At 42.4% G+C, this 24,666-nt stretch overlaps 2 protein-coding genes across 2 annotated transcripts in view; one reads left to right on the plus strand and one right to left on the minus strand.

The window, feature by feature from the left end:
- The window catches only part of LOC146695970 (sodium/potassium/calcium exchanger 3-like), a 131,019-nt gene extending 122,459 nt beyond the window's left edge, over positions 1 to 8,560 (plus strand). Inside the window, exons 15-17 of the mRNA XM_085478474.1 lie at positions 1,581 to 1,693; positions 4,856 to 4,921; positions 5,005 to 8,560. Of these exons, the coding sequence (XP_085334600.1) occupies positions 1,581 to 1,693; positions 4,856 to 4,921; positions 5,005 to 5,154 (329 nt within the window). The 3' untranslated portion in view covers positions 5,155 to 8,560. The remainder of the gene's footprint in view (positions 1 to 1,580; positions 1,694 to 4,855; positions 4,922 to 5,004) is intronic.
- Positions 8,561 to 10,711: 2,151 nt separating this feature from the next.
- The window catches only part of LOC146695971 (ras and Rab interactor 2-like), a 43,868-nt gene continuing 29,913 nt past the window's right edge, over positions 10,712 to 24,666 (minus strand). The window contains exons 8-12 of the mRNA XM_085478475.1: positions 20,123 to 21,709; positions 14,293 to 14,601; positions 14,080 to 14,211; positions 13,819 to 13,982; positions 10,712 to 13,543 (exon numbers count right to left, since the gene is read on the minus strand). Of these exons, the coding sequence (XP_085334601.1) occupies positions 13,085 to 13,543; positions 13,819 to 13,982; positions 14,080 to 14,211; positions 14,293 to 14,601; positions 20,123 to 21,709 (2,651 nt within the window). The 3' untranslated portion in view covers positions 10,712 to 13,084. The remainder of the gene's footprint in view (positions 13,544 to 13,818; positions 13,983 to 14,079; positions 14,212 to 14,292; positions 14,602 to 20,122; positions 21,710 to 24,666) is intronic.

Raw genomic sequence — 24,666 nt, forward strand, 5'->3', positions numbered from 1 at the left:
GATGCTCATTCCAAGTGGATGGACATTTACCCTGTGAAATCCTCTACATCACAGGTAACTATAGAGAAACTGCGCCAGAGTTTCAGTGTGTTTGGACTACCTAAAATGTTAGTTTCAGACAACGGAACATGCTTCACAAGTGCTGAATTTGAGTCATTCATGAAGCAGAATGGAATTGACCATGTAAGATCAGCACCTTTCCACCCTTCTTCAAATGGGCTGGCTGAGAGGGCGGTCCAGACCTTTAAGGAGGGGATGAAGAAAGTCAAAGGTGATACCTTGCAAACCAGACTGTCCCGATTTCTGTTCAGTTATCGCATCACACCGCATGCCACTACTGGTTTATCACCTGCAGAGTTGATGATGTCACGGAGACTCAGATCAGTTTTGGACTTGCTCATGCCTGATGTGAAAACAAAAGTGCAGCACAAACAATCGAAACAGAAAGAAAATCATGACACCAAGAAAAGACTGAGAAGTTTCACACCAGGAGACAAGGTCTTCATCAGAAACTACTCCTATGGCCCGAAGTGGATTCCCGCAGTCATTGTGAGAGCATCGGGTCCAGTGTCTTACATTGTTACCATTGGATCAGGTCAAACTGTGAAGCGGCATGTGGATCAGGTGAGAGCAAGAGTGGCTGACACTGTTCCCAGTACACCAGACAGGGAGGTGGAGCCATTGCTTGACAAAGAATCAGTGCCTGAGTGCTGCTGGCCATCAGAGTTGGACACATCGCCACAACCTCCGGCAATGGAGTTGCCTTATGCTCCGGAGACTCCAGCTCCCGGAGACTCCTCAGGGACACCCGTGTTGCGACGTTCCCAGAGAGAGAGACGTCCACCAGAGACTTTAAAGGACTTTGTTAGGTAGTGTGAGATCTTCCAGAAATAGAGCAACAATGCGCTCTGATCTCACAGGAAGGACGTACCTTCCTAGTTAGAAAAAAAAAAAAGAGAAACATGGAAACCTATGTACAGTTGTATGGTTGTATGGTTACCTTAATTACATGTTGATTGTTTGTTAAGCATTCTTTAGATAAACAGTTATTTTGTAAGTCAAGGGAGTTGTTGACTTAAGGGGGGAGGAGATGTGGTATCGCAAGAAATAAGTGGTTATATAAATATGAGTATACATAATAGTTATTATTCATAGATACCTACATCCTAAGTTCCTGTTAATCTTCTGAAAGAAACAGAATGAATGTGTTGTTACAATGGTAATGCCAGGAGAGGCAGTATTAGTTCTGTGTTACATTAATGTGTAAGGAAGTGGAAGAAGAGTGTGTCCTGTAGGAGGCAGTAGAAAATGGATGCTCATGTTCTGTACATGCCCTGAAAGTAAGGTTCAGTAAACCAGTGCAACGATACCCCGGTGTAAGGCTCAGTTATTGTATTTTTATTTTTTGAAGATGCAACAGACAGATAGCTGTACTGAATGCCGCCCGTGTCCACCTACGTCAGACCAACCTGCTTCCTGTCTGCTCTTTTCCCACTCTCTTTACCTTTCACGCTGTCTGCCTGATCTCTTTGATTTCTGTTTTTGCTGATTCACAACTCCGTCTACGTCTGTGTGTTCAGGAATGGGTGACATGGCGGTGTCCAACTCCATTGGCAGTAACGTGTTCGACATCCTGGTAGGGCTCGGTCTTCCCTGGGCTCTAAAGACCTTGGCTATCAACTATGGCTCTGATGTAAGTAGCACAAAGCTCATCGACCCTTTAATTATGGTCGTGCACAGAGCTTTGCAGACTTTCATCAGAAAGTTGTCGTTTTTTTACTTTCAACTGAGCATTTCATCAACAATATGTGGAACAAACAGCCTGTGTGCTGCTCATTTTGTACTGTTGTTGGTCCTTGAGAGAGTCAAAATGAATCTTTATAATGAAGTGAATTTGTCTCTCCTTCTCGTGCTGCTTATTTGATCTTTTGGGGAGTTTGCATGTTTCTCCTCAATGCTGTAAACTTTGTTGTTCTGGACCAATCAGAATACTACCTGTGCATGGTAGTGGCGTTTAATGTAATGTACTGGCATAATGAGTGAAAAAAGGGAAGTGGAGCATAACTGATGTTTCTGATTCAGCCCTAAGTATAAACTTTATCCAAAAGGAAAGTTGAAGCCTAGTTTCAAAAGTAGAGTGTCTTTCTCTAATCCAAAATGGATGATAGGTCTGGGTGAATGCATCTGAAACTGAAACCTTCATGCAGGATTTCAAGTCACTGAAGAGAGCGTCAACATGAACCAGTAGCAGCACCTCTCTCTCAGAGACAAGGATAGATGCCGCAGAAGAAGACAGCTGTAATATGACAAAAGGTTTTCTGTTATGGTGGACTCCCACATAATGAGTGGCATTTTTCCAACAAGTTTATTGCTACTGCTAACATCTCTGCTACATTCCCAGTAGTGCAGTGGAGGGAAATTATGTTTCAGTAGGATTCAAAACTGAAACTGAAAATCTTACCTATTTGCTGCAAAGGAAGATATGCCGTGCAGTAGCTTGTGTCCATCAGATAGTAAAACTCAGCTGATGTATAAATATCAGCTAAGACATGATAGAACAACACATGCAAACATGATCTACAACAATTTGAAAGACAGCATATGCAATAGCTTGGAAAAATCATTTATAAAGCACATTTACAGGTATTGATGGTCTTTAAGTGATGACCTGATGTTTCATCACTGCTTCCGGGTCGAAACTAGTCTGTGTTTATTAAGCCTGTTGTGTTTTTGACATGCTTTGTATCTTGTTCTATTTAATCTGAACAAGCCTCTAAAAAAGTCAGTGATCACTGTCGACCTCTCTCTGTTTGTGTTACCACTGTTCATTATATAGCTCCGTTTTTAAAACCTTATGATGTAACTACAGCCCAAGCAGCAGTATATTAATGACTAACCAAAAACAGAATTATAGGTCTGTGTACAAATTTGATATGAGGTGAGCAAGTACATTGTAGTTGTCTTATGTATTATTACTGCTTATTTTATTAATGATGCCAAAAAACAAACCTGGGATTAATAAAGTGAATCAAATGATAAAGCTACTTCTAAGAACCTATGTTTATCACTGCTGCTGGAAATCAGAGACATTAAACATTGCTTAAAATCTTTCGACCCTCCTGATCCCCATGCAGAGGTCTACAGAGTAGAGAAAACCTGGGGTTAACCCTGAAGTGACTTGGATAAGTCCTTCTTAGTACAGGCAACCAGTTCATGGTACACGGCTAAAACAGACTCTGGCTCAGACTGATGGATCTATGGTAAATGTTAAGTAGATCTGCTCTAACTGAGCAGTCGGAGTGCTTTGTACTACAAGCCTCATTCACCCGATTACACACACGTTCAAACAAAGCACTTTTTTTCATGCCTAAATGCTTCTGATCAGTAGATGAGGTTCTACCCCCTGAGCCACCTCACAGTCAGAGAGAGAGCTTTATCGTTTTGTGTTATTGTATCGAGTTCGTTCCTGAGATTTTTGTGGAAGACAAAACTGTGTGAACGGGTGGATGACTGGATGTGTAAAGCGCTAAACAAATACAGGCCATTTACCATTACAACCTTAAATAGAAAGTTAATGCTGTAAACTAGCATCTTATTAACCTGCACTACTGTTACTGTTACACATAAGAGCTGATACAGACTACAGGAAAATGTAAATCCTTAAAGCACATTTTCTTATTTATCTCATATCTGCGTCCATATGTCTGCTACTTAATCACAACAGGCTTCAGTAATTAAGTGCAGCGTAGAACCCAACAGTGAGGCTATTTAAATAAAAAGCCCATTTAGATTCTGATTATAATTTTGATTATGAGCCATAATGTTTACCAGACTCATTATAAGCTATGGCACTGTGAGACCAGGTCACACTGATATCAGCCTTGTTTCAACAGAAACATATTTTATTCACAGTGTTGCAGAGAAATACTACTTTACCCACAATCCTAAACTGAAACAGCAACATCACTGATTGGTGGAGGCTGGAACGAAGCCCTGTACGATTGTGATAATTAGACTAAACTTTAATACAGATCCATAACGCAAACTACTACAATGGTGCCTTTTTGTTTTCCTTCATTTTTTGAACCAGAACAAATCTTGATTCAGCTCATAGCTACGTGACTTATTTGAATCCTTAAAATGCTTTCTATAGGACATTCACTTCTAGAACTGTAGCCCTTAGGTTTTAGGATCTGTTGCTAAAGTCTAGAGTCCAAGTCCCCTCATAGTGACCAACAATGTGTTTAAGGATCTCCACACAGGAGGGGACTAGCAGTGACGTGCAGAGATCACAGAAAGTCAGGGAGAAGGTTCCAACTTGAACTTTACTTTTAAGGACATGCTGTATTTGCTGGACACACTTTATATGGACAAAGCTGCACCTAATCTTTAATAGCCTGTGGTCTACAAAAGTGATATAACCATGCAGTCTGCCTTTCCAAACATTTGTGAAACAATGTCTCTAAAGAGTTCACTGAATATGATTTGAATCAGTTTGTAAAATTATTCAATGTGGGAGACCAGGTAACTTCACAGATACATAGTGTGCAAAAGTCAGTGCTCTGTTGTCTTAACAATTCCAGAAATCTCCTCTGGCATCAACATCACATAAAACCTGTGCACCAGGAGCTTCATGCCTGAGCAGGTCCTGTAGGTGTGATGTGTAGGTAGTCCAGTACATGATGGTTGACAGGATTATCAACACATTAAAGGGTCCCTGGGCATCCAGGACCTGGAATGGCTGCTATTAACCAGCCTTTAGCTACAAAACTGTGATTACCAAACTGCTTCCTGTGTGGACTCCCTTTAGGTTGATGATCGTTGCATTAATAATGTCTCACCTGTTCTCTTGCAGATCAAATTAAACAGCAAAGGACTCATCTTCTCTGTGGGGCTCCTGCTGGCATCTGTGTTTATGACAGTGAGTTTTTGAATGGACAGTTTCTGTTTCTTTCTTTCTCATAGCACAGTTTTCATGAGCTTTCCTCCTCTCCTCTGCTGTAGGTCCTGGGAGTTCACCTAAACAACTGGACGCTGAACAAACGTCTGGGTTTCATGTGTCTCATCCTCTACTCCATCTTCGTGTGTTTCTCCTGCCTCATCGAGTACAACATCTTCACCTTTGTCAACCTGCCGACCTGCCGGGATGACTGAGACACGCACGCATACACAACACACTCACTGTGCACACACTTACACAAACAAGTGGTGTTTGCAAGGAATTCAAAAAGAAATATTAAATAGATAGCTGGTGGCAACAAGTGGAAGATCTTATTGGAGACCAAAGAATTAATTGCAAATACTATTTGGCACAGGTCTGACTCACACTGATTTTTCTGTGGCTTGTTTTTTTGCCATATGGAGCTGCTCTGGTGTTTAGCCCACACCAGACCAGAGAGTGGGACTGATTCCAGGAGTAGAGATGGAAGCAACCAACGGACAGCACAGAGGATGATAACCTCGCACGCGCACACACACACACACACACACACACACACACACACACACACACACACACACACAGAAATTATTCTACTACTGCTCACTCCTGACATGAGGACCTTTTATTTTGAAACTCCCTGTGTTAGGTGTGATGTTTCCTAGCTGCTAACCTTTCCTGAGAGGAAAGGCGGGTCTTTTAGATCTACTAGTTGAAAGTAATAAGTAATAAAAAAAAAAAAGCAATGATGTAAAGCGATGGGAAGTTTAGACAGAGTTAGGGCCACGAGTCTTCATTATTCGTTACAGTGTTTACTTGGGACTTTTTGTTATTTCCATCTTACGCTCGCATTTACAGTTTTTCTTTTAAGACATGCACCTACAAGTCTCCACTTCAGCAGGAACAGGGCATTATCCCGTCACCTTTTTATAAATTAACTCACGGCCGTAGCTGTCACGTTTCATATTGATTTCCTTTCTATAAATAGCTCACCTCTGTAAATAACCCCCAGATGTCCTATTTATTATTTATTCCTGTCATACGCACAGTTCTTCTCTGGAGGTCACAAGAGCACCTGGGCAGGTTTTTGTTTGTGCAGCCGGGGATCCAGGTCGATGATCACAATCACAAGCACAATTTTTGTGAGGGCATTTTGCAAAATTCCGTTTGATCTGGATGAGTAGTTCTACGTGTGGACGGGACATGCGGAGCTCAAACTTGCACTGAAGAGCGGGAGAGCAAGGTGTTTACCCGCTGAAGCACGCTGATTATGAGGAGAGGATCCTTGTAAAATGAAGCAGGTTTGTGTGGAGTGGGTTCGAGAAGCAGATGTATTTATGTCTTTCGTGAGTGGGGAGCTGCTGCTTGTTCTCCTCTCAGAGACACTGACCAAATAGACTCAAAACAGTGGTGGCATTATTCAAAACCACACCTGGACCAGGTGTTTGCTCTGTGCTGGAAGGATGGATGGATGTCCTGCTTTACTTCTCTGAGGGTGAGCAATGTAACTGGTAGTAAAGTAGGACTTTTTACCCCAACTCTTTAAGGTTGGGAGGAGTTTCCACTATATTTTTCTCCAGGAGTTCTTTGTATTTTGTAATGCCTAATGTCTAGATTTGTCCAGATTTGGTAGGTTTGTGGCACATAAATATTCCTACTAGTTTTTAGAGCATGTACAGTGTGGTTTGTGAAACCCTCCGGGGAATTTTTTATTCCACTAAGGGGCCAGTAAAGTTTAATTATTCTTGAAAGACTTCCACCAACACTGAAGTGAACGCTTGTCAGTCAGGGTTGATTCTTCTCACACAGTTTTCATCAAAATGTCAGCTTTTCCTCAGACAGGTGCATTTCAAATGTCAAGTGCTCCATGCTCTTTTTTTCTCACTGAGGGAAGAGTATTGCTAAAAGAAAAAGATCTATTGTTTCAGGTACTTTGTTAATTTATTGATCAGAAATATCAAATATCTAAAATAGGAAATGCTGTCTTTCGAATGTATAAATATTTCATATATCACAGATATTTATTTATGTCATAGAAACAGACAGTACAGCGCAACCATAACCGGAAAACAGGGTCTAAATCTTATGTAATGCAATAACTTTGAGATTACCGATATGTAAATATGGCGCTTTGCTGATAAAACATGACTTTATAGTTGAGTTTAAAAAGGCGCATTCAAATCATAAATGTCTGTTAATATTGTTGTTAGACTGCTCAAACTATCCAAACACAACACAAGTTCAAATCATGAAGAGGAACTGTGAGAATGTCTGCCTGACGGGAGACCTAAACACAGTCTGAGGTGATCATTATTATACATATATCAGGGTATAACTGTTAATCCACCTCAAACTTTTCCTCCAGAGTTTCCCTGAAAGAGCTCAATGAGGTGCTAATTACAAACCAAATAACTGGATGACTTTTGTTGTGTCAATAACAGCTCCTGAGGAATGTCTACAAAGCCCACTTCTTCCCGAAAAAAAGCTAAACGTTTAAATTTTATTTGTCACGTGCACAGAAATGCTTGTGTCCAAGCTGCAGACTGGCTGCACTATTCCTGGGCTTGGTTTTAGCATCGTGGGGGTCTAGGCAGGACCCTTAACTGGATATTGAGTGGGAATCAAACTTGTGACTCCTGCACCAAAGGTGTGTAGCTTTACCACTACACTATCCAGCTGCTGGGATGAACAAATAGACAAATTATCTAGGCATAAAAAATGAGAAAGAAAAATTAGTTGTTTTTTTTTTAAATATCCAAATCTCAAGCGTCTGATTACTGTGGAGGTTAAACACATCAGTATGAGCTAAATCAAGAAATGGATCGAAATGTCTCGTAGCATTCCCCTCTCTGAGGTACACGTGGTTTTCCTCTGTGTCATCCTGTCCGTTACCAACACCTTTCTAATCCAAGGCATCAGTTTTGGCCATCTTATTTATTTCAAAATATATTGTGCACTTTACTATCAAACAATTTATGCTACAGATTATTTGGTTCAAACGTCATGTGCTGCTATTAACTGCATGTATCTACAGTGTAAAACATGAGGTACTTTGAAACTAACCAAAACGCGCTCTCATTATAAAACGACACATCTTGTAGAGGAGATTTCTAAATAATTTGTGATATTCACATGAGTGATATATTGCTGATGTACATATGTATATAAATAGGTGTAAATGTATTTATATATTTTTTGTCTCAATCTGTATATCTGTTGAATATATTTTCATAGTTCCTAGGTCTCCTCTGTAATCCCCTTTGTTTTGACGTGTTTCTTGTCCTTTGTTTACTCGCATGGAGATACTTCGATATAATAAATTATTTATGGTAAATCTTAATGTACTTTGGGATCAGAGTCTAAAGCATTTTTAGATGGCACTGGAGTTAGTTTGTACTGGAAATCCTAGATGACTGCATGCTGTGGCTAGCACAGGATGTAAGAGATAGTGAGTGAGAGTGTATGCAGATGATATCTTTCTGTGCATATCTAAGCTTTACCTCTTCCTACGCAGAAACTTTTCAAAAGAAATTGTTTACTTTGTGTTTAGATGTCTCAAATGTAATTTTAGAGATCATTTTGCTACCTGAGCATTAATAAAGTTGTCATTGCTTAAGGTGACATGATCGCTTGTGCTCTACTTTTGACTGGTCTGCAGTATTATTCTATAGAAAATCTATACATTCAAACAAGTTATTTCTGATAATTCTGTATGTTGTATGCATTTACCGCATTGAATATAGGTGCACAGTCAGTGTGGTTTTTCACTTGAAGCTGAAAAAGAAATAATGCAACTAGAAACATAAACCAGCCTTTTAGCAACAACCAACCAATCCAGTGACATCACCTTCTGTTTCGGCACAAGATGGCAGAACTTTAACACTCTCTAATGCTAAATGTAGGAAATAAGTATTTAAATTGTGTCTTTATTACTGTGCTCACAGAAAAGGAGTCGCAGAGTGCTTTATAGAAGTCTGAAGCCTAGGTCACCCATGGAACGCTATCTGGGTCTGGTTCTATACAGACTCAGACCTACTGTTAGATTTTGACAGACAGTTATTTTATTTACACCGTGACCTCTGACACAAAGGCCATTTTTCTTTCATATTTACGGTGGTCCCTATGTGCACACTGGAAACACAGACCAGTCACATGCATCATAACCCCTCCCAATGATGCTAGCCAGCCAATCAAGTCATTACTTCAGAATGATGTTGAAAATGTGTATGTGTGCCAAGTCTGCCAGAAGAAACATGATCATCCTTCACCTTGAAGCGCCTTCAGGGGTCTTGTAGAAAAGGCTGGCAGTGATGATCATCTATATGAAGGTGGGTTATTTTGAGCCTTTTAACTGGGATCCTCAGAGGCTTGGATAGCTGCTCCTGTGGCTCTATGATGCAAGTTGAAGAGAGAGAGAAGTTTTTGAGTGTACCTCATGGTGTCACATCCATACCATCTAAGGAGGTGGGGGCTGTGTAGGAGGACTCAGCATTTTTTAAATGCTTCTGCTGAACTGGCAGATAGCTGTCAGGATGAAGAATGCCATTTAAAGTTCAGCCTCCAGCTACTGAATGGTGCATGATAGACCTCAACAGATCAAGAGTTGGAAATCTGATGTCTGAAAATTGAGTTTCTGTAAATTAAAAAAGAGTCAAACAGGACTTTGCACTGAGCTGTGTGGGGGGGAGGCTGGTCGTAACCTTTAGAATCTTTAAAAGTATTTTATTTAATTTTGAAAACATTTACCACCAGAGGGCGTGTTTTCACATGTGTGCTGCTGTGCGTTTTAATTCTTCTTTACCCTGACCCCATTTCCCAAAGCGTTTTCCCATCAGCCGTTGTGCGTTGCCTGGTTAAGTAAAGGTTTCATAGACTTATTGCATCATCTTGTGGTACAAATGTTTTACATTAAAATATAGCCCAGTTCTAGTTTGGTTCAGCTGATGACATTTATCCGTAACCCTGAATTGAATAATTGGAAGAGAATGGATGGCTCATAAACACAATAACAGTTAGAAGATGAAGTAGAGGGACTAGAAAGAGAGAGCAGATTCCTCCTATACTGGCTTCTCTTCATTGGTTCCTGTTAAATCCAAAATTAAACTGAAAATCCTGCTCCTCACATGCAAGTTCTTGAATATTCAGGACCCATCTTATCTTAATGACCTTATAGTATATCACCAAATTAAAGTGCTTCACTCTCACACTACAGGCTGACTTGTGGTTCCCAGAGTATTTAAAAGTGGAATGGGAGGCAGAGCCTTCAGCTTTCTTTGGAACCAGCATCCAGTTTGGGTTCAGGAGACAGACACATCTCTACTGTTAAGATTAGGCCTAAAACTTTCCTTTTTGCGTATAATTAAGGCTGGATGAGTGGACCTGGAATTCTCCCCATAGTTACAGTGCAATAGGTGTAGTCACCATTCCAAGGCAGTAACATAGTAAAAAAAAATTAAACGGTCAAATAGTCCAGGATTTTATCATTTCATCTGAAGGAGGGCTTGTTAAACTATTAGAAAAATGTATTGGTCAAACACAGGATATTATTCTATAACAATTTAGTCTAAATTCTACAAACATGATAGGTGCCACATGTTCTGCCTGTTACGTGTATTTTCTGTGGTTATACATCCTGTTTGTGTGAGGTCATTTTCATCTTCAAGTCTTCATGCAGCATCAATGAGGCACAAGCCCCCTCTGGCGGCAGGAAACTGGTATGACGGGACTCAACAGCAGAGCATTGATCAAACAAATGCACAGACAGTATTTCCATTTCCACCATTTATTGAGTGCAAAAAGAATATTTCTGACATGGATGATAAGCAGGATGTCTCCTGGATACTAAAGATATTTTGACACCATGAAGAACATTTTTAACATTGAAAAGCCATCTGTGAAAAATTCCCGCACAGAGACATATAAATACTCAAAGAATGTTAGAGGAACATGGCAGTAGGTATAAATTCAGACGCTGAAGACTTGGCCCACAGAGGTCTGCACGACAGGCTCTGTACAAGATTAATGCTACTCAGCAACACTTTCACTTCCCTGTTTCAGCTGTTACACTTCATCCTGCGTAAAACAGGACTGAACAGAGCACTGCACTTCAGTTCATTCACTGCATGAGCATCTTTTTCAGCTTTTCCAATTGTTCAAACTCAAGATGTGCTGATTGTGAAATTTTGGGCTGACGCTGATGTTTATAATTATTTGGCCTATAGCTGATTTCATATTTTCATTCCTTCATTCATTTTATTTTTACTGCTCTTTTTCTATTTTGTGCCAAGGGAAACAATAAAATCTGGAATTTAAAATGACTGTTTCAGAGTCTTTCAGCACTTCAGGCAGATAAACAATGGACACTGACACTGGTAAATGTGTATATATTTATATGCTGATTACCTGAAACCTTATAATTTAAGCATTTGGATCAACAGCACCAAAATCAACGCTACGCTGTACTGCAGGTCCTTCTCAGTACTTTCCCCTCCATCATCACGGTACCCTCTACACCTTCCTTTCAACGTGTGTGACTGTGGGACCTCAGACCAGCTTAGATGTCCACACAGTGTCTTCATACATGTTCTTACCACCCGGGTTAAAGGCCTTTGTCAGTAGTACAGAGACGGGGCAGCCGGCCGCAGGATCTGTCACATATCACTCTCATAGGAGTGGAACAATTCAGAAACTGTAACACAAACACCCACAGTGTCACGCCATGGTCGTGTCTCCCTGGACCGTGATATGAAGCTGTCAATGCCTGGTTACTATTTACAGACCATTCAGGTAACGAGTGAATCCGTTTTGTTCATAATGAGGTCGGGGTCAAGTAAAATCTTTTTCTTCTCCTCTAACGAAAACCGAGGTATGAAGGGAAACCACGGCTTTGGAGAACTGTTCCACCCCTACGGTCTGAAACAATAACCAGCAACATCTCTCAGGTCTGAAAGAGCCTCGTTCATATCACCAGGATACTGTCAGTAAATACACAAACACTGGCAACACCTGCCTTTTCTAACATTAAACACAAACTACATGCATGAGCTAAATTTTACAAAGTTAATCCTTCAGATGATCTGATCACGCTGACACATCTCATTCTACGTCAGCATCAACAATTCCCTTTAAATCCAGCAGATGGTGGGGACAACTATGGAACAAAAAAAATGACAAAACACCGTCATCAACAAAAAAAAACAGCGTCTCTTAAATTTCTGCATTCTGTTAAAGGGGAATCCCACCAATTTTTGTATCTTTTAAATCCAAGTTTGTTTAGATGTAGTGTGAAGTCATTTGAGTGAGAAAGGTGGAGGTCTGCTCACACCTCTGTAGCTGCTGCACCTAAACAATGGTGGCTAGCCAGGTCAGGTAACAGTTTGGTCCAAATGATTGGGACATCAGCTCTGTTTATATTTTATTACATTCAATTTTTTTTCATATGCTTCTTAAGAATGAGTGAATCATTGCAAACCTATATAACCTTATACCTATTATATATATTTTGTTAGTAATAATCATTATTAACAATAGCACATTTACCATGAAACCACTAGAATCTTTTCTCTTTTTTAATAAAGAAATCAGACTGTCCAGCGCATTGCATGCTGGGTTTTTAGTATTATTATTAATAACATTGTTTTGTTTGTTGTTGTATTAGAAGTGGCTTCATTCTCTCTTTTTTAAATGGCTTTGTGCATCAGTCACCACCAGGTGCCGCTAAATCCACACAAATCAACAATCTGAAGGATTATCTTTTTAAAATTCAAACAATAAAGTTACAGTTTACCAGCAACTGTGAGACGTAAACTTAAATGACATATATAACCTACATCTATTTGTATACTTAAAGGAACTGTCCCATGTGTCTGAGCTCAGATTCCCTCCATCAGGAGGTGGAAACAGCAACTGACAGAGCTGTTTACCACAAAGTTACCCTGATAAGAAATCCAGAGCAGGAAGACAAATAACTGGCCTGTCAGACAGAACCTTCCCCAGACTAAGAAAGGAGAAGTCCGGCTTTGCAAAGACTGGCACGCCACAGCGCTGAGCCCAGCTCGTGTGTCTCCACATGTTTTTGTTTACTGGAGTTATGGGTGACACTGCGGCAGACAAAGAGCTTGTTCAGGCTTCTGCTCGCTGCTACAGTCACACAGAGATGGAGCTGCTGAGGTGGCTCGGTGGCAGGCTCAGGCCTAAGCTGACTCTGGGTTTGGGGGAGTCAGTCGACAGGTCCGTGCTGAGGTCGTTCAGGTTGGCCTTTGTGTCAGAGGTCACGGTGAGGTCGTTGAGGTTGGGCGCCACATGAAGGGGAGCAGATAGCTGGGCGGTGCTGCTACTGGCCACGCGACGGAAGACGAAGTAGAAGGGACCGGCTTGCGGGCGGCTGTGCAGCTCAGCCTTTATCTTTTGAGGGTGGGTGTCTGGGGCCAGCTGCTGGCTGTTGCCCTCCATCAACAGGAACAGGCCGTAGTTTTCGGGGTCAGACACTTTGAACTTGCGGGCGCACAGCTGGCACACCTCCTCCACGGTGGCATAAGGTTGCACCTGCAGGGTCTTGGCTGTGCAGCCGCTGTCCAGCTCCTGCAAAGCAACCCGCAGGTAGTTCTGAGGGACAGTCAGAGGAGACGGTCAGTGTTCAGAGAGCAAACATACGAAGCCTGAAGACTCAGATGTTTTTGATTGCAGTTAAACACCGAAAATCCTCCTTGCCATGTTTTCGAAGCTGAGAGGCTGTACTGGGTGGTGTTGCTTTTGAAAATACTGGTGTATAAAAATATCAAAATCAACTCTGAAGCTAAAAGACAACCTCTAAAGCAGTGCTAATCTGCCAGCGTCACAGAAACCTTTTGCACTGAGTGAACTTATTTGTGTGTTCTCACCTGGAAGTCATCGATGGATGGTGCAGAGCGCTGGGTGGTGCGGCGGCGGTGCCACTGGTGGAGTGTGTTTCTGGTCTCAGAGCTCAGCACTCTGGCTGCTTGCTCCTCCTGGAAGTTCTTGATCAGAGACATGGCTCCATACGCACTGGTCAGGTAGTAGCCACCTGCACATCAACACGCACACACAGCGGCACACTGTTAATTATGTGGGGGGTGGAGGATGGGGTAGATTGTGCTGGTTTCCATGGAAAAGTGCCACACCTTCTCCATGCAGCAGTGAGGGGTCCAGCAGCTCCATCATGTAGAGTATCTCATTGTCCAGCTGAGGCATGTCACACTGGGCCAACACATAGGTCAGCATGGGCAGGAAGTCATCAGCACCATACAGACGACCTGTCAAACACACAGCAGGTTCACTCATCATTCCTGCCATGCGACACTGACTGTGGGTGTGGGTGTGGTTTTCATCTGTACCTGAGTTGTCCTCCATGATGGTGTAGATCAGTTTGCAGACTCTGAGCAGCATGCTGACCTTCTTCTCTGGAGAGTACAGTTTACACATGGTGTGGAACTTGTGTTTGATCTTTTCTATGGCCACTGTGTCCGGGGGCTGCGCGTCGGCCACGCCCATTTCCTGTGGCTGCCTGGCCTTGGCCTGGGACAGGTTCTCCTTCAGCTCCTGCCACTCCCCACTGCGTATCTGGAATTCCTGCAGGGCGCTGCTCACTACGGCCTTGAGGGGCTTCAGGACACACTTATGCATTGCTTTCTCCAGGACTTGGTCTGTGGACGAGCGCAAAGAGAATCTTTCAGTGTTTCGCACAAATAAACCGTTAGTGAGCTGAGGAAAGTTCAGCATAGCTGCTAGCAAATCAAAACACATAATACAAACATCACAAACGCCAGGCAGCTGCTGGTGCAGTCTGTCTGGCTCTAAATGAAGGACACCGCTAATCACTACAGTGACTTTGCTCCCAGAGGTACATGAGCTAAGTTACTAAAAGGCAAGCAAGCCTGGATCATGCTAACTGCTAAAAGACCCATTAGCATGCCCTCCAAGTAGCTGATTATTGTTTCTGTGAAGCAGGAAAATTACCCCCACCTGCATCAGCCACACCCACCATCAAGTGCGTAAGTAATGTGTACGTGTGAGTCGCATATTAGAAAACAAATGTCAGTGGAGTCTAAATTAAAAAAAACAAGTAAAGATTCCACAAGAGGAAAGCACATCAGTGAATATGAGTCAGTGCAATAGTGGTGTGTTTTTAGATACCATCTCTCTTGAAGGAAGTGCTCTCCCACTTACTGTTTTCTATCTGAACACCTACACAGTGATAAAATACAACCTGTGATATGAGATCAAGAGGGTCCACAGATCACTGAGTGAGACATGTTTTAGCTGTGACATTAATAATTTTACCCATGTTTACTGCATACCAAATTCATTGTGTACCGTGAGCCATGATTTAAGAGCTACAAGCTGTTAGAAGGGTGTCGCGATCAGATCAGTTCTACTTGTCATCATCATGTGTGTAAATCAAGTTCCTATTGACGACCATGTGTGCAGCTCAAAGTTCAGCTAGGAGGAGTCAAACCATCATGAGCTTCTTCGGCTTGTGCAGTCTGACTAACACACGAGCAGGAGGCCAAACCACAGCCCTGCTGAATAAGGAATGTGTGAGAGATGCTGACTGTTCTCTAGGAATATGGAGTCAGCAGTTTCTCTGGCTGAGCAAATCCACACACACACACACACACACACACACACACACACACACACACACCTTTCCGCCACATGAACCCATCTCCATCAGCTTCCTCCCGATGAAGTATCAAAGTCCGAGTCTGCTTCACGCGTGTCTGTGAGATTCCTCCACTCCTCCAGATGTACGCCTACTGGAGCTGCATCAGAGAACCAAGCTGGCAACTCTCCAGCAGCACATTCTCACTTCCTCATTCCATCACTGTGTACCAACTGCCAGTAAACGAGGTGCTCTGCATGATTCTGTTATCACTGCTTGCTGCCACGGATTAAGAATGAGGAGTGAGCAGATTTCGCCAGTGCTTAAACTCTCTGTGTCAACAAACACTGATAATCCAGGGTGTGACTGTGGCTTATCTCCATGACAAGATCTTTCACTCACTGGAAACCACCTACCTGCCACTACATGTCACCACTGACGTTCCTTACCGTAACGCTCTGCAGCTTGGCAAAGATGGAAGTCACACCAAACTGAACTGTTCAAGTATTTCCAAAGAAAAGCTTGAAAAAATGATATTACGACACCACTGTCTGAAACGACCGCTTCCTTTTTTCCTCATTTCATGTAATTTTGAAACATTTGATCAATCAAAAAGGGGGAACCCATTTCTGTCAAATATATTAAATACTATTATGTAGTTCATATTATTATTATTAAAGTTGGCCAAAGTTTCAAACAATGACCACTCGGGTTCACACAGTTTTGTGTGATGTCACTCGGGGGAATATCCCTCACTCCACCTCCTGTTCAATCTCTTTGTTTACAAAGTGCAGGAATTTTGCTTCAACAGCTTCACAAAGGAGCTGCGCAAATAAACAAGGTCTATTTTCAACTGTCGGTAATGAAGAACTGGAGTCTAAGAATAACAACATGGCTGTTTGTTCCTGTTCAAAGGGAGTTTTTCCTTCCCACTCTTTCTGGCTGCTGATAGAGACTCATCTGAATGCTGACGCTCTGTCTGCATGATTGTAGGAGCTTTACCTTACAATATAAAGTGTCTCGAGGCAGCTGTTGTTGTGATCTGGTCTTTTCCCCTAAACGTCTCATCGGTCTGCGTTTTTTTTTTTTAATTACTTTTAACCATTTTTTAAATGGCTTCTAAAGTTTTACCAACAGTCTAAAATACTCGCCGCCCTGCCTCCTTTTCCCAAAGCTAGAAATCTGAGAGAAGCAGCAATTGCTGCTATTGCAGAACTTGGAACCAGTGGAGTTTGGTCCCATTTGCTTGAAAAATAGCTTCTGATGTCAGCTTTCGGTAGTGAACAGTAAATTTGATATCTAACCGTTAAAACCTAACTTGTGAGCATTTTGGTTAACAACTAGAAGGACAAAACTCATAGCTGTGGGCTTTTTAAATTGGGAGAGTTTTCTTTCCTGCAGTCTCCACTGCTCTGCCTAAGTAATTAAAAACAGTGCCAACATTCCTCACTGTGGACATTAGTTAAGAGCTGTGTCCAAGTCACCCTAAAGAGGGACATGTCCAGATTTACAGACACACTAATGAGACTCCTCAGACTAAAGCTCTGTGCTTATAGGCTTGTAAAAGTGTGAACATATTTTAGCCTGCGGTCTGAAGTTTTCCGCACGTTGACTCTGTGCTTCTTTAGATTGCATGCATGCATCCACCTTAAAATAATGTGAGAGCAGGGTTAAGGAAATGTCACAGTGTCCTGTGTCCTGGATCACAGATGGACTGCAGACATCACAGTGGCACCCATTTTCCTGGGGACAACTTATCAGCCAAGGCCAGGGAAAGCTAGCAATCACACACAAACTTACACACTTCTTGTGTCTTCCCCTCTGAATATAAACATCCTCTCACCAAGCATCCTCCACGCAGCCTTTAACCAATCACCTTGTCTGCTGCAGCTGGGCGGTCTCACATAATACTGTCTACGGGGAACAGCTGAACCTTTTATCCACCATCCATTTGGTGAAGATAAAATAACAGTGAGACCACATCAAATACCATTATACACTCACACACACAATATGTGTGTGTGTGTGTGTGTGTGTGTGTGTGTGTGTGTGTGTGTGTGTACACAAAGTGACTGTCTCCTTGAACTATAAATAGCCTGCTGAAATCAGGAACAGTAGTGAGTATCTGTTCTGTCACTGAAGCCAGAAGCTACACAGATTGTTGACTTCCTGCTTATAATCTGAACCATAAAAATAGCATTTTGATTCGTCCTCGTCATACCAGCAGCATGTTTAAGACATCTACAGAACAGCAGACCTCATCTACTTTGACCTTTGATCCCATAAACTCCTCTTGAATGTGTTCACTAAAGTCACTTGGTCATTAGCAGGATAAAGCAAGACCAATGTGAATAACGCAAAAAACCCACAAACAAACAAACAAAAAAGTTTACGTTTTCAGCTCCAACACTTGCTCATCACTTCCAGTTTCAAAACAGCAAGACGACGACTGCAGTGTGGTCTTTTATATATATATGAATATCTAGTGTGGATCTGTCTGAAGGAAATAAAATCCACCTTCCAGCATCAATAAACATGTTAATTAGCATGTTATGTGTCATTTGTCTGTACAAGAAGTGAATTTCTGAGCTGATATGTGACCTAAAAGCAACAGCGGAATAAAAGTATCATCAGAGCTATAAGTAAAAGCCAGAGTCCCAAGGTGTGCATATGATAACATCATCAATAAGTTAGACCTGCTTGATGTTGATCTGGCTCAGGCTGTCTGCTGGAGGACAGCCTCTCTGTGTGGGATGACTTCAACACAACAGACTCTATTTTCCCCTGCCCCCTACTCCCCCTCCCCATCCTGAACACATACACAGCTGGTGTGATGAAGGAGCACAACAAGCACAGAGGTGGCCTCCATATTTGAAATCGACCTACTCCCAAAAACCATACATCATCTACAACACAGATGGCCTGATGGTACATCTTGTTTTAGGTCACCTCTCGGTTTCATCTAATTCACATTATGTCATTTTCTCACACCACCTACTGGCAGTGTCAAGTGCGAGAGGGAGAGATTGAAGAACCACAGATTAAAAACAAAGAGTGAAGGGCAGGGAGAGGCACAGTGTGATGGGGGCTTGCGTCTAATCCTCTCCTCTGATTGGAGAGCTGGAGTTGGACCGAGACCGGTTGCATGACTTGGCAGACGGCCATCCAGAGGCATCTGGGCCAGCCGGCCTTTGAGCTCAACAGAAAACACTCTCTGAAGCTGCCACAACTAAATGTTGTGTAAGTGTTCCAAGAAGTAAAAGCCGCAGCAGTTCCCAGTGTGTCATCCCTGAGAAAAACAAGCCATTCAGTGTGTGGGCACGAGAGGGGGCCACAACACGCAACAATGGAAACACAAAGCTGCTCTTTCAATTTTAGTTTTCCCTTCAGACACCACACCGATTGTAGCTGTCAATCAAATTATTTATCAAGGGGAAAATGGAACATAATGAAAATGTTTCTGGCTTTAAAGGTGTGTTAAGCAACGTTTTCCATTTTCTAGCGGCTGAACAGCCTGTGGAGTTTTTCACACGTCCAAATCCAAAAGGATGCTTCCCAGAATGCTTCCTTAGCATTCCAAACTATTTATAATGAAATGAGCAGAGATGGAGATACCCTGTTCTGCTCCGGGTCGAGCTTTGAAAAAAAATGGATCCTTCAATCCTGATACACAAACAAACTTTCTTACAGGTGAAAAAACATTACAAAGTCAACTGTCAGCACTTCTCCACCCAATTCATGACTTCATAGTTGCAGCCCTTTGCTCAACTTTCTGAACGAGGCCAGTAAAAACAGGTTGGTGAAGTGGGCTCCTTCCTCCACAGATAAAACCCTCTTTGTGCTCTGTGTTTACATGTTTCTGTCCAAGGTCTAATGTGGCCACTGAATCTTGGCCTAAATGATTCAGACTCTTCCGGCAGGTGTGTGTGTGTGTGTCAGTGAGACATTGTATGTGCGTGTGTGTGGTTGTGTAGTTGTCTCTGGCTGTCCTCCTCCAAAGTGCTTTAAAGACATTGTAAGATAGGAAAAAAAGGATAAAAATAGTAAAAGGGCAGTAACAGAGAAATGCAAACACAATTATTGCTTCAATAGAGATTTGCATTCTGCTTCTAAAGTAGACACACAAAGCGTTTTCCAGTGTTCACTGCTAAAATACTGAAGTGAAACTGCTACATGTGCATTAATTGGAGTTAATGTGACTGTGATTTTCCACAATGATTAAGATTTCTGAATGTGTCACTCATTCACACTTCCTAGAAATAGTCACATTTATCTGCAGTCATGCAGGGAGCTGACTACCTGCTGAGAAACGATGAGATCAGAAGCTTAAAAAAGGTAGAAATGTTGCAACTGTGCAGAGCGGCTACTTCAGCAGTGATCTGAGAGGAGTGGTGCAAACTGTCTTTGGTGTAGATGCTGTCATTAAAGCAACAAGCTGACATTGTCCTCTATGATGTTAGTATTGGAGGGTCAGTGCAATGTCTGGGAAAACACAGGTGAGAAAATAAAGCTCTGTGCTAAAGTAAAATGATGGAGGACCACACTCTGCACTGCAAACTCACCGATCTGGTCTTCTGGGATCAGGCTCTCGATGGGCGGCTCCATCTCGGAGCTCTGTCGAAGGTAGCTCTTCATCTGTGTGATAAACTGCCGGAGAGTCTGCAGCAGGTCCAGTCCGGAGTCGTATCCCTGCCATGCCTGGGTGCCCGCACCCTCGCCCATGTAGCTCAGATAGTCCTGCACCAAGGAGCCGAAGTACGAGCTCTTATCTCTGGACAGCTCTACCACTTTACGGATCGCCCTCTTCTCAGGTGTGAGCAGCGAGTTGAAAACGCCACTCACTTTGCGAAAATGGCCTCGCAGGGCCTTCTGGAGGACCAGGGCACTGGCACTGGGGCGACGCTTTGTGCGGTGTCCAGGTGGCACCATGGTCAGGTCCTGGTCTTGGTCCTGATCGCTCTCCAGGCTGACGCCATAGTCAGGTTCCTCTTCGTCATCTTCATCCTCATCGTCGTCATCGTCCTCCATACTGCAGAAACCTAGGTGGGACGGTGGGATGGAGAGGGGGAGGTGGGTGTTGAAGTCAGCCTCAGTGGGGGGGCTGGGGTCATGCATAGGAGGCATAAAGAAAGCTGAGGACTGAGAGAAATCCAGCGAGTCTGACGAGTCTGTGGAGAGGCTCATGTCACTGAGCCGCTGGCTGCCCCCGCTGCATTCGTCAACTCTTTCTTCCTCTCCTCCGCCCACCTCTCCATGCTCGACTGCTGTCACCACGGTGGAGTCTGGGGGACTGCAGGAGTTCTGGGAGCAGGGTAGAGCCTTTTGCCGGGATAGTTTGGCTCTGATTAGGGCCTTCTCAATGGTGTCGTCCTCCAGAGCTCGGTGACACTGAGCGTCCTCTAGACTGGATGTTGGTGAGGCTTTGGTTCGACGTGGAGATGAGGACAGAGATGGCAGAGAGAGGGGCAGTGATGGCCGGGGGATGGATATAGGTGAGCTGATGCTAAGTCTCTTAGGCGGAGAGGATGAGGGGCTGATACTTAGCGAGGAGCCAAGGCGAGAAAGGAGGCTGCTGCCTCGCTCCCTCTCCTCCACCTTCTCCTTGATCCAGGAGATCTTTTCGGGCATGCTGCGCTGCCGAACAGGAGGGGCTGTTTGCTGTGCTGTAAAGCGAGGTGGAGGTGGCCGAGGTGGTGGAAATCGTGTCACGCTTTCTGGCCCGCTGAGTTTGTGACTTGTGCTGGTGTGCAGCTCTGTGTTTCTGTCAGGGTTCTGCAGGTTTTCTTGCTGTGACTGGCTGCTGTGGCTGTGATCTGAGCTGCAAACCTGAGCTTCCTTACTGCTGCCTTTTCTTTTGTCAGCTTCCTCTCTCAGGTCCTGCTTTCCTGTGTCGGGGATGTTGGGAGTGAAGCTCTGATTATCATCTGGCTGGTGGACCTTTAGGAAGAGCGGGTTGATGAAGCACAGCGCTCCATTGGCTTGGCAACACTCAAGCTCAGATGGGGTGCGAGTTTGAAGCCGAGGGCGTCCTGAGGTAGCTGTTGAGGACACTGGTCTGTGGGCAGGTGGGGGTGGTCTGTCAGGGGCTGCTGTCCCCGTCAACGACACTGGGCTCTTCCTCCTGCTGCACAATGGAACATCCCAGAAGCCTAAAAAGAAACAGCAAATGAAAGATCTTGTGTTCATATTGTTTTCTATTGTTTTTTTAACAGTAACCATGAAATGTCTAAATTAAATATCAACATTGTGTAAACAATACTTGTATAATACCCTAAATAAATGTTTTGTAAGCTTTTACAGACTTCCATACAACTTCATTACCTCAGATTATTTTGACCATGACCATAATCATAAAGTGATAGTGTGTTACTGTGATTGACCTGATCTGCTAAAACGAATCCCCAAGGCCATGAGCCCTATAACCTATAAACAAATTTATCAGAGTTGCCTTTTCACAGCTTTCAGATAAAAACAGGACTGATTAGATTTCAAGTTCAGCCACAATTTGGCTTTCATAAATGATGAAAGTAAGAAAAATCAAGGGAAAAAATGGGAAAAATTTCCTATAAATCCTTTGTGTTTGCTTTTAATTCGAATCAGACTTTATGTCCAAGGAAATCCCCTGTAAAAAGAAATCAATAAATACTTGACTTATCAAGTTAATGAATAACCTTGTTAATTAACGGAGATTTTAATCACTGACTAAGAATAATAACTGCGTTTTTTGTCATAATCTAACAGCCAAAAAACAAGAAACATATGGCAAGATGAGGGAGACTCATGAATTCAAATATTACAGTCTAGTATCATGTAACAATATTTTTCTGTAAGTAAGAAATTTGAACTGTTTCACCCTCAAAAGCTTTGGAGGCATGAGTGCCACGAATATTGACTAATAAGGGCCAAAATAATTCTGTTTAGATTTCATTGCAATATTAGAGCACCATTTAACAAAGAAAGCATCACCATTGCTCACAATTATCTCAAACTGCATCTGCTGAACAGTCCAACTTGCCTGTGATGTCCCTCAGCGAGGCTGTGTAAAACACAATCAAGTAAAAGATCCTTCTGCCCACTGCAGTCAAACAGCTTCTCACTGCAGAATCAAGTTGGAGTGAAGTAGAAGAGCTATTTATTGGGTGGTTTGCTTTCAAAAGCAAAAAATGTGCCAAGAAAATAAACAGAGTCAGCTATCTTTTTTTTCCACGGTTTTACTGGGAGCCGACACGTTTATAGATCCAACAGTTCAGCGAAGAGCAGGAAAATGCTCAGCAGTGCTCCCATCAACTCCCAGTAAAAGCCCCGCTAAATAAAACAAATGCCAAAAACCTCTAAATGCTCCTTCATGCTGTTAGGAGCTTTTCTCAACAGAGGAAAGAAAGAGAGAAATGGCACTAAACAATTTTAACACAACTCTTTGTTGAGCACTTGGAGTCTGAGCCGTACCAGACAAACACACAGCAGAGGAAACAACGGCATATGAGAAATATTAGTGCCAGACACAGTGCAGCTCCTTCACACACAGCAGAGAGGAAACAACAGTACTTACTGTGACCCAAAGCTGAATGGCACAGGCGAACTGCTGATGTCAGTCTAACTTTGTGTTTAGAGGACACTGCGTCTCTGCAGGCTGAAACTCTGCTGGTTTCTGTGGCTCACTCGCACTCCCTCTTTGTTATGACTCACTTGTGTTAATAAGGGTGTGGGCGGGCTGTTGGCACACTCAACCCACCTCTCCTCTCCCCTTTCACATGAAGCTGCGTGGCAAACCAAAACAAGTCCATCCCCCCATTTCCGTCTTGCGCTGCTGATGTTTATTCTCTCTATAAGTAACCTTTACTTCTCAGACTTGCTGAAAAACTTCTTTGTACATTCGTTACAGTTGTGCTAAAAGTTTACACATACTGATGATGGGAATGTCAGGGTTGGGATTTTAATGATTTCTTTGAACTGCTCTTTTTCCAGGGTGGAATGATTATACAGCATACATCTTTAATGATGTCAAATAAAATTAAAAAAAAAAAACCCTACAAAAACTGGCCATACAAGTTTGAATTTATTTTGGATCAAAATCATACATACATCCCGAGAATATTCGGTTAAATTTCCCTTAGCAAGTTGCACCTTAATCATGCACCTTCAGTAGCCACCAAAAAGCTTTCGGCATAGTTCTGGTTAGATATAACCACTCTTCTTGGCAGACTACATTGGTGGATTCCCTGGTGCAGACTAGAGATGGCACGATACCACTTTTTTATGTCCGATACCGATACCGATATCATAAATTTGGATATCTGCCGATACCGATATGAATCCGATATAGTGTTTTTTAATCAACAAAACTGTTTTTTAAAATATCTTGCTGCATTTTGCAAGTCTGCAAGTTCATACTCAAGTTTAAAACAACAACTACACTAAAGCTATTCTGTTATACCTGTATACAAAAAAAATATTTCATAGTTCAGCAATACTGATCAATCTAATAAACTTAGACCTACACCATCCTCCCTATTCTGGTATTTTAAAGAGTACTTAGCGTAAATATTAAGCAACCTAACTAATAGGGTTCCAACTCCCAGCAACAACAAAAATAAATAAATAAAAAATAGGGAACCACCCCTCACGCTCCACCTCATGATGCTTAATCAACGTAATCAACCTTAATTTGATGCAGTGTGAAAAAAAAATGCACAGAAATCAATTATTTTTCAAGAAATATTAAATAGATTCAACATCTTTCTTCAACAAAATTGCAGACTGCACAGATGGTACCTTCCCAAAGGAAAAAGTACTATAGCTTACTAGGGTATATATATTAGACTTAATAGTCACTATATACAGTAATTGACTTCTATTCATTTTACATCAAATTAAAACTTTGGGTGTCAGATAATTATTTATTAAAAGCTCGACATTTTAAATGAGAATAAGAAAGAAAAGTATGTCTTTGTGCCCCCTTTTCCCAGTTAATGCCCTATCGGCCCCCCTGGCTAAACTTTGCTAGATCCGCCCCTGCACAGTTACCAGCCGTCAGCTGTAGAAAAAGATCCTCGAGTAGAAAGTAATATTAAATAAATTCTAACAACAGCTGATCAAGCTTAAACGT

Source organism: Copadichromis virginalis, linkage group LG13 (assembly GCF_057382275.1).
Source record: "Copadichromis virginalis isolate Kocher_CV1m ecotype Utaka linkage group LG13, C_Virginalis_male_GT1.1, whole genome shotgun sequence".
In the NCBI taxonomy this organism is placed as follows: domain Eukaryota; kingdom Metazoa; phylum Chordata; class Actinopteri; order Cichliformes; family Cichlidae; genus Copadichromis; species Copadichromis virginalis.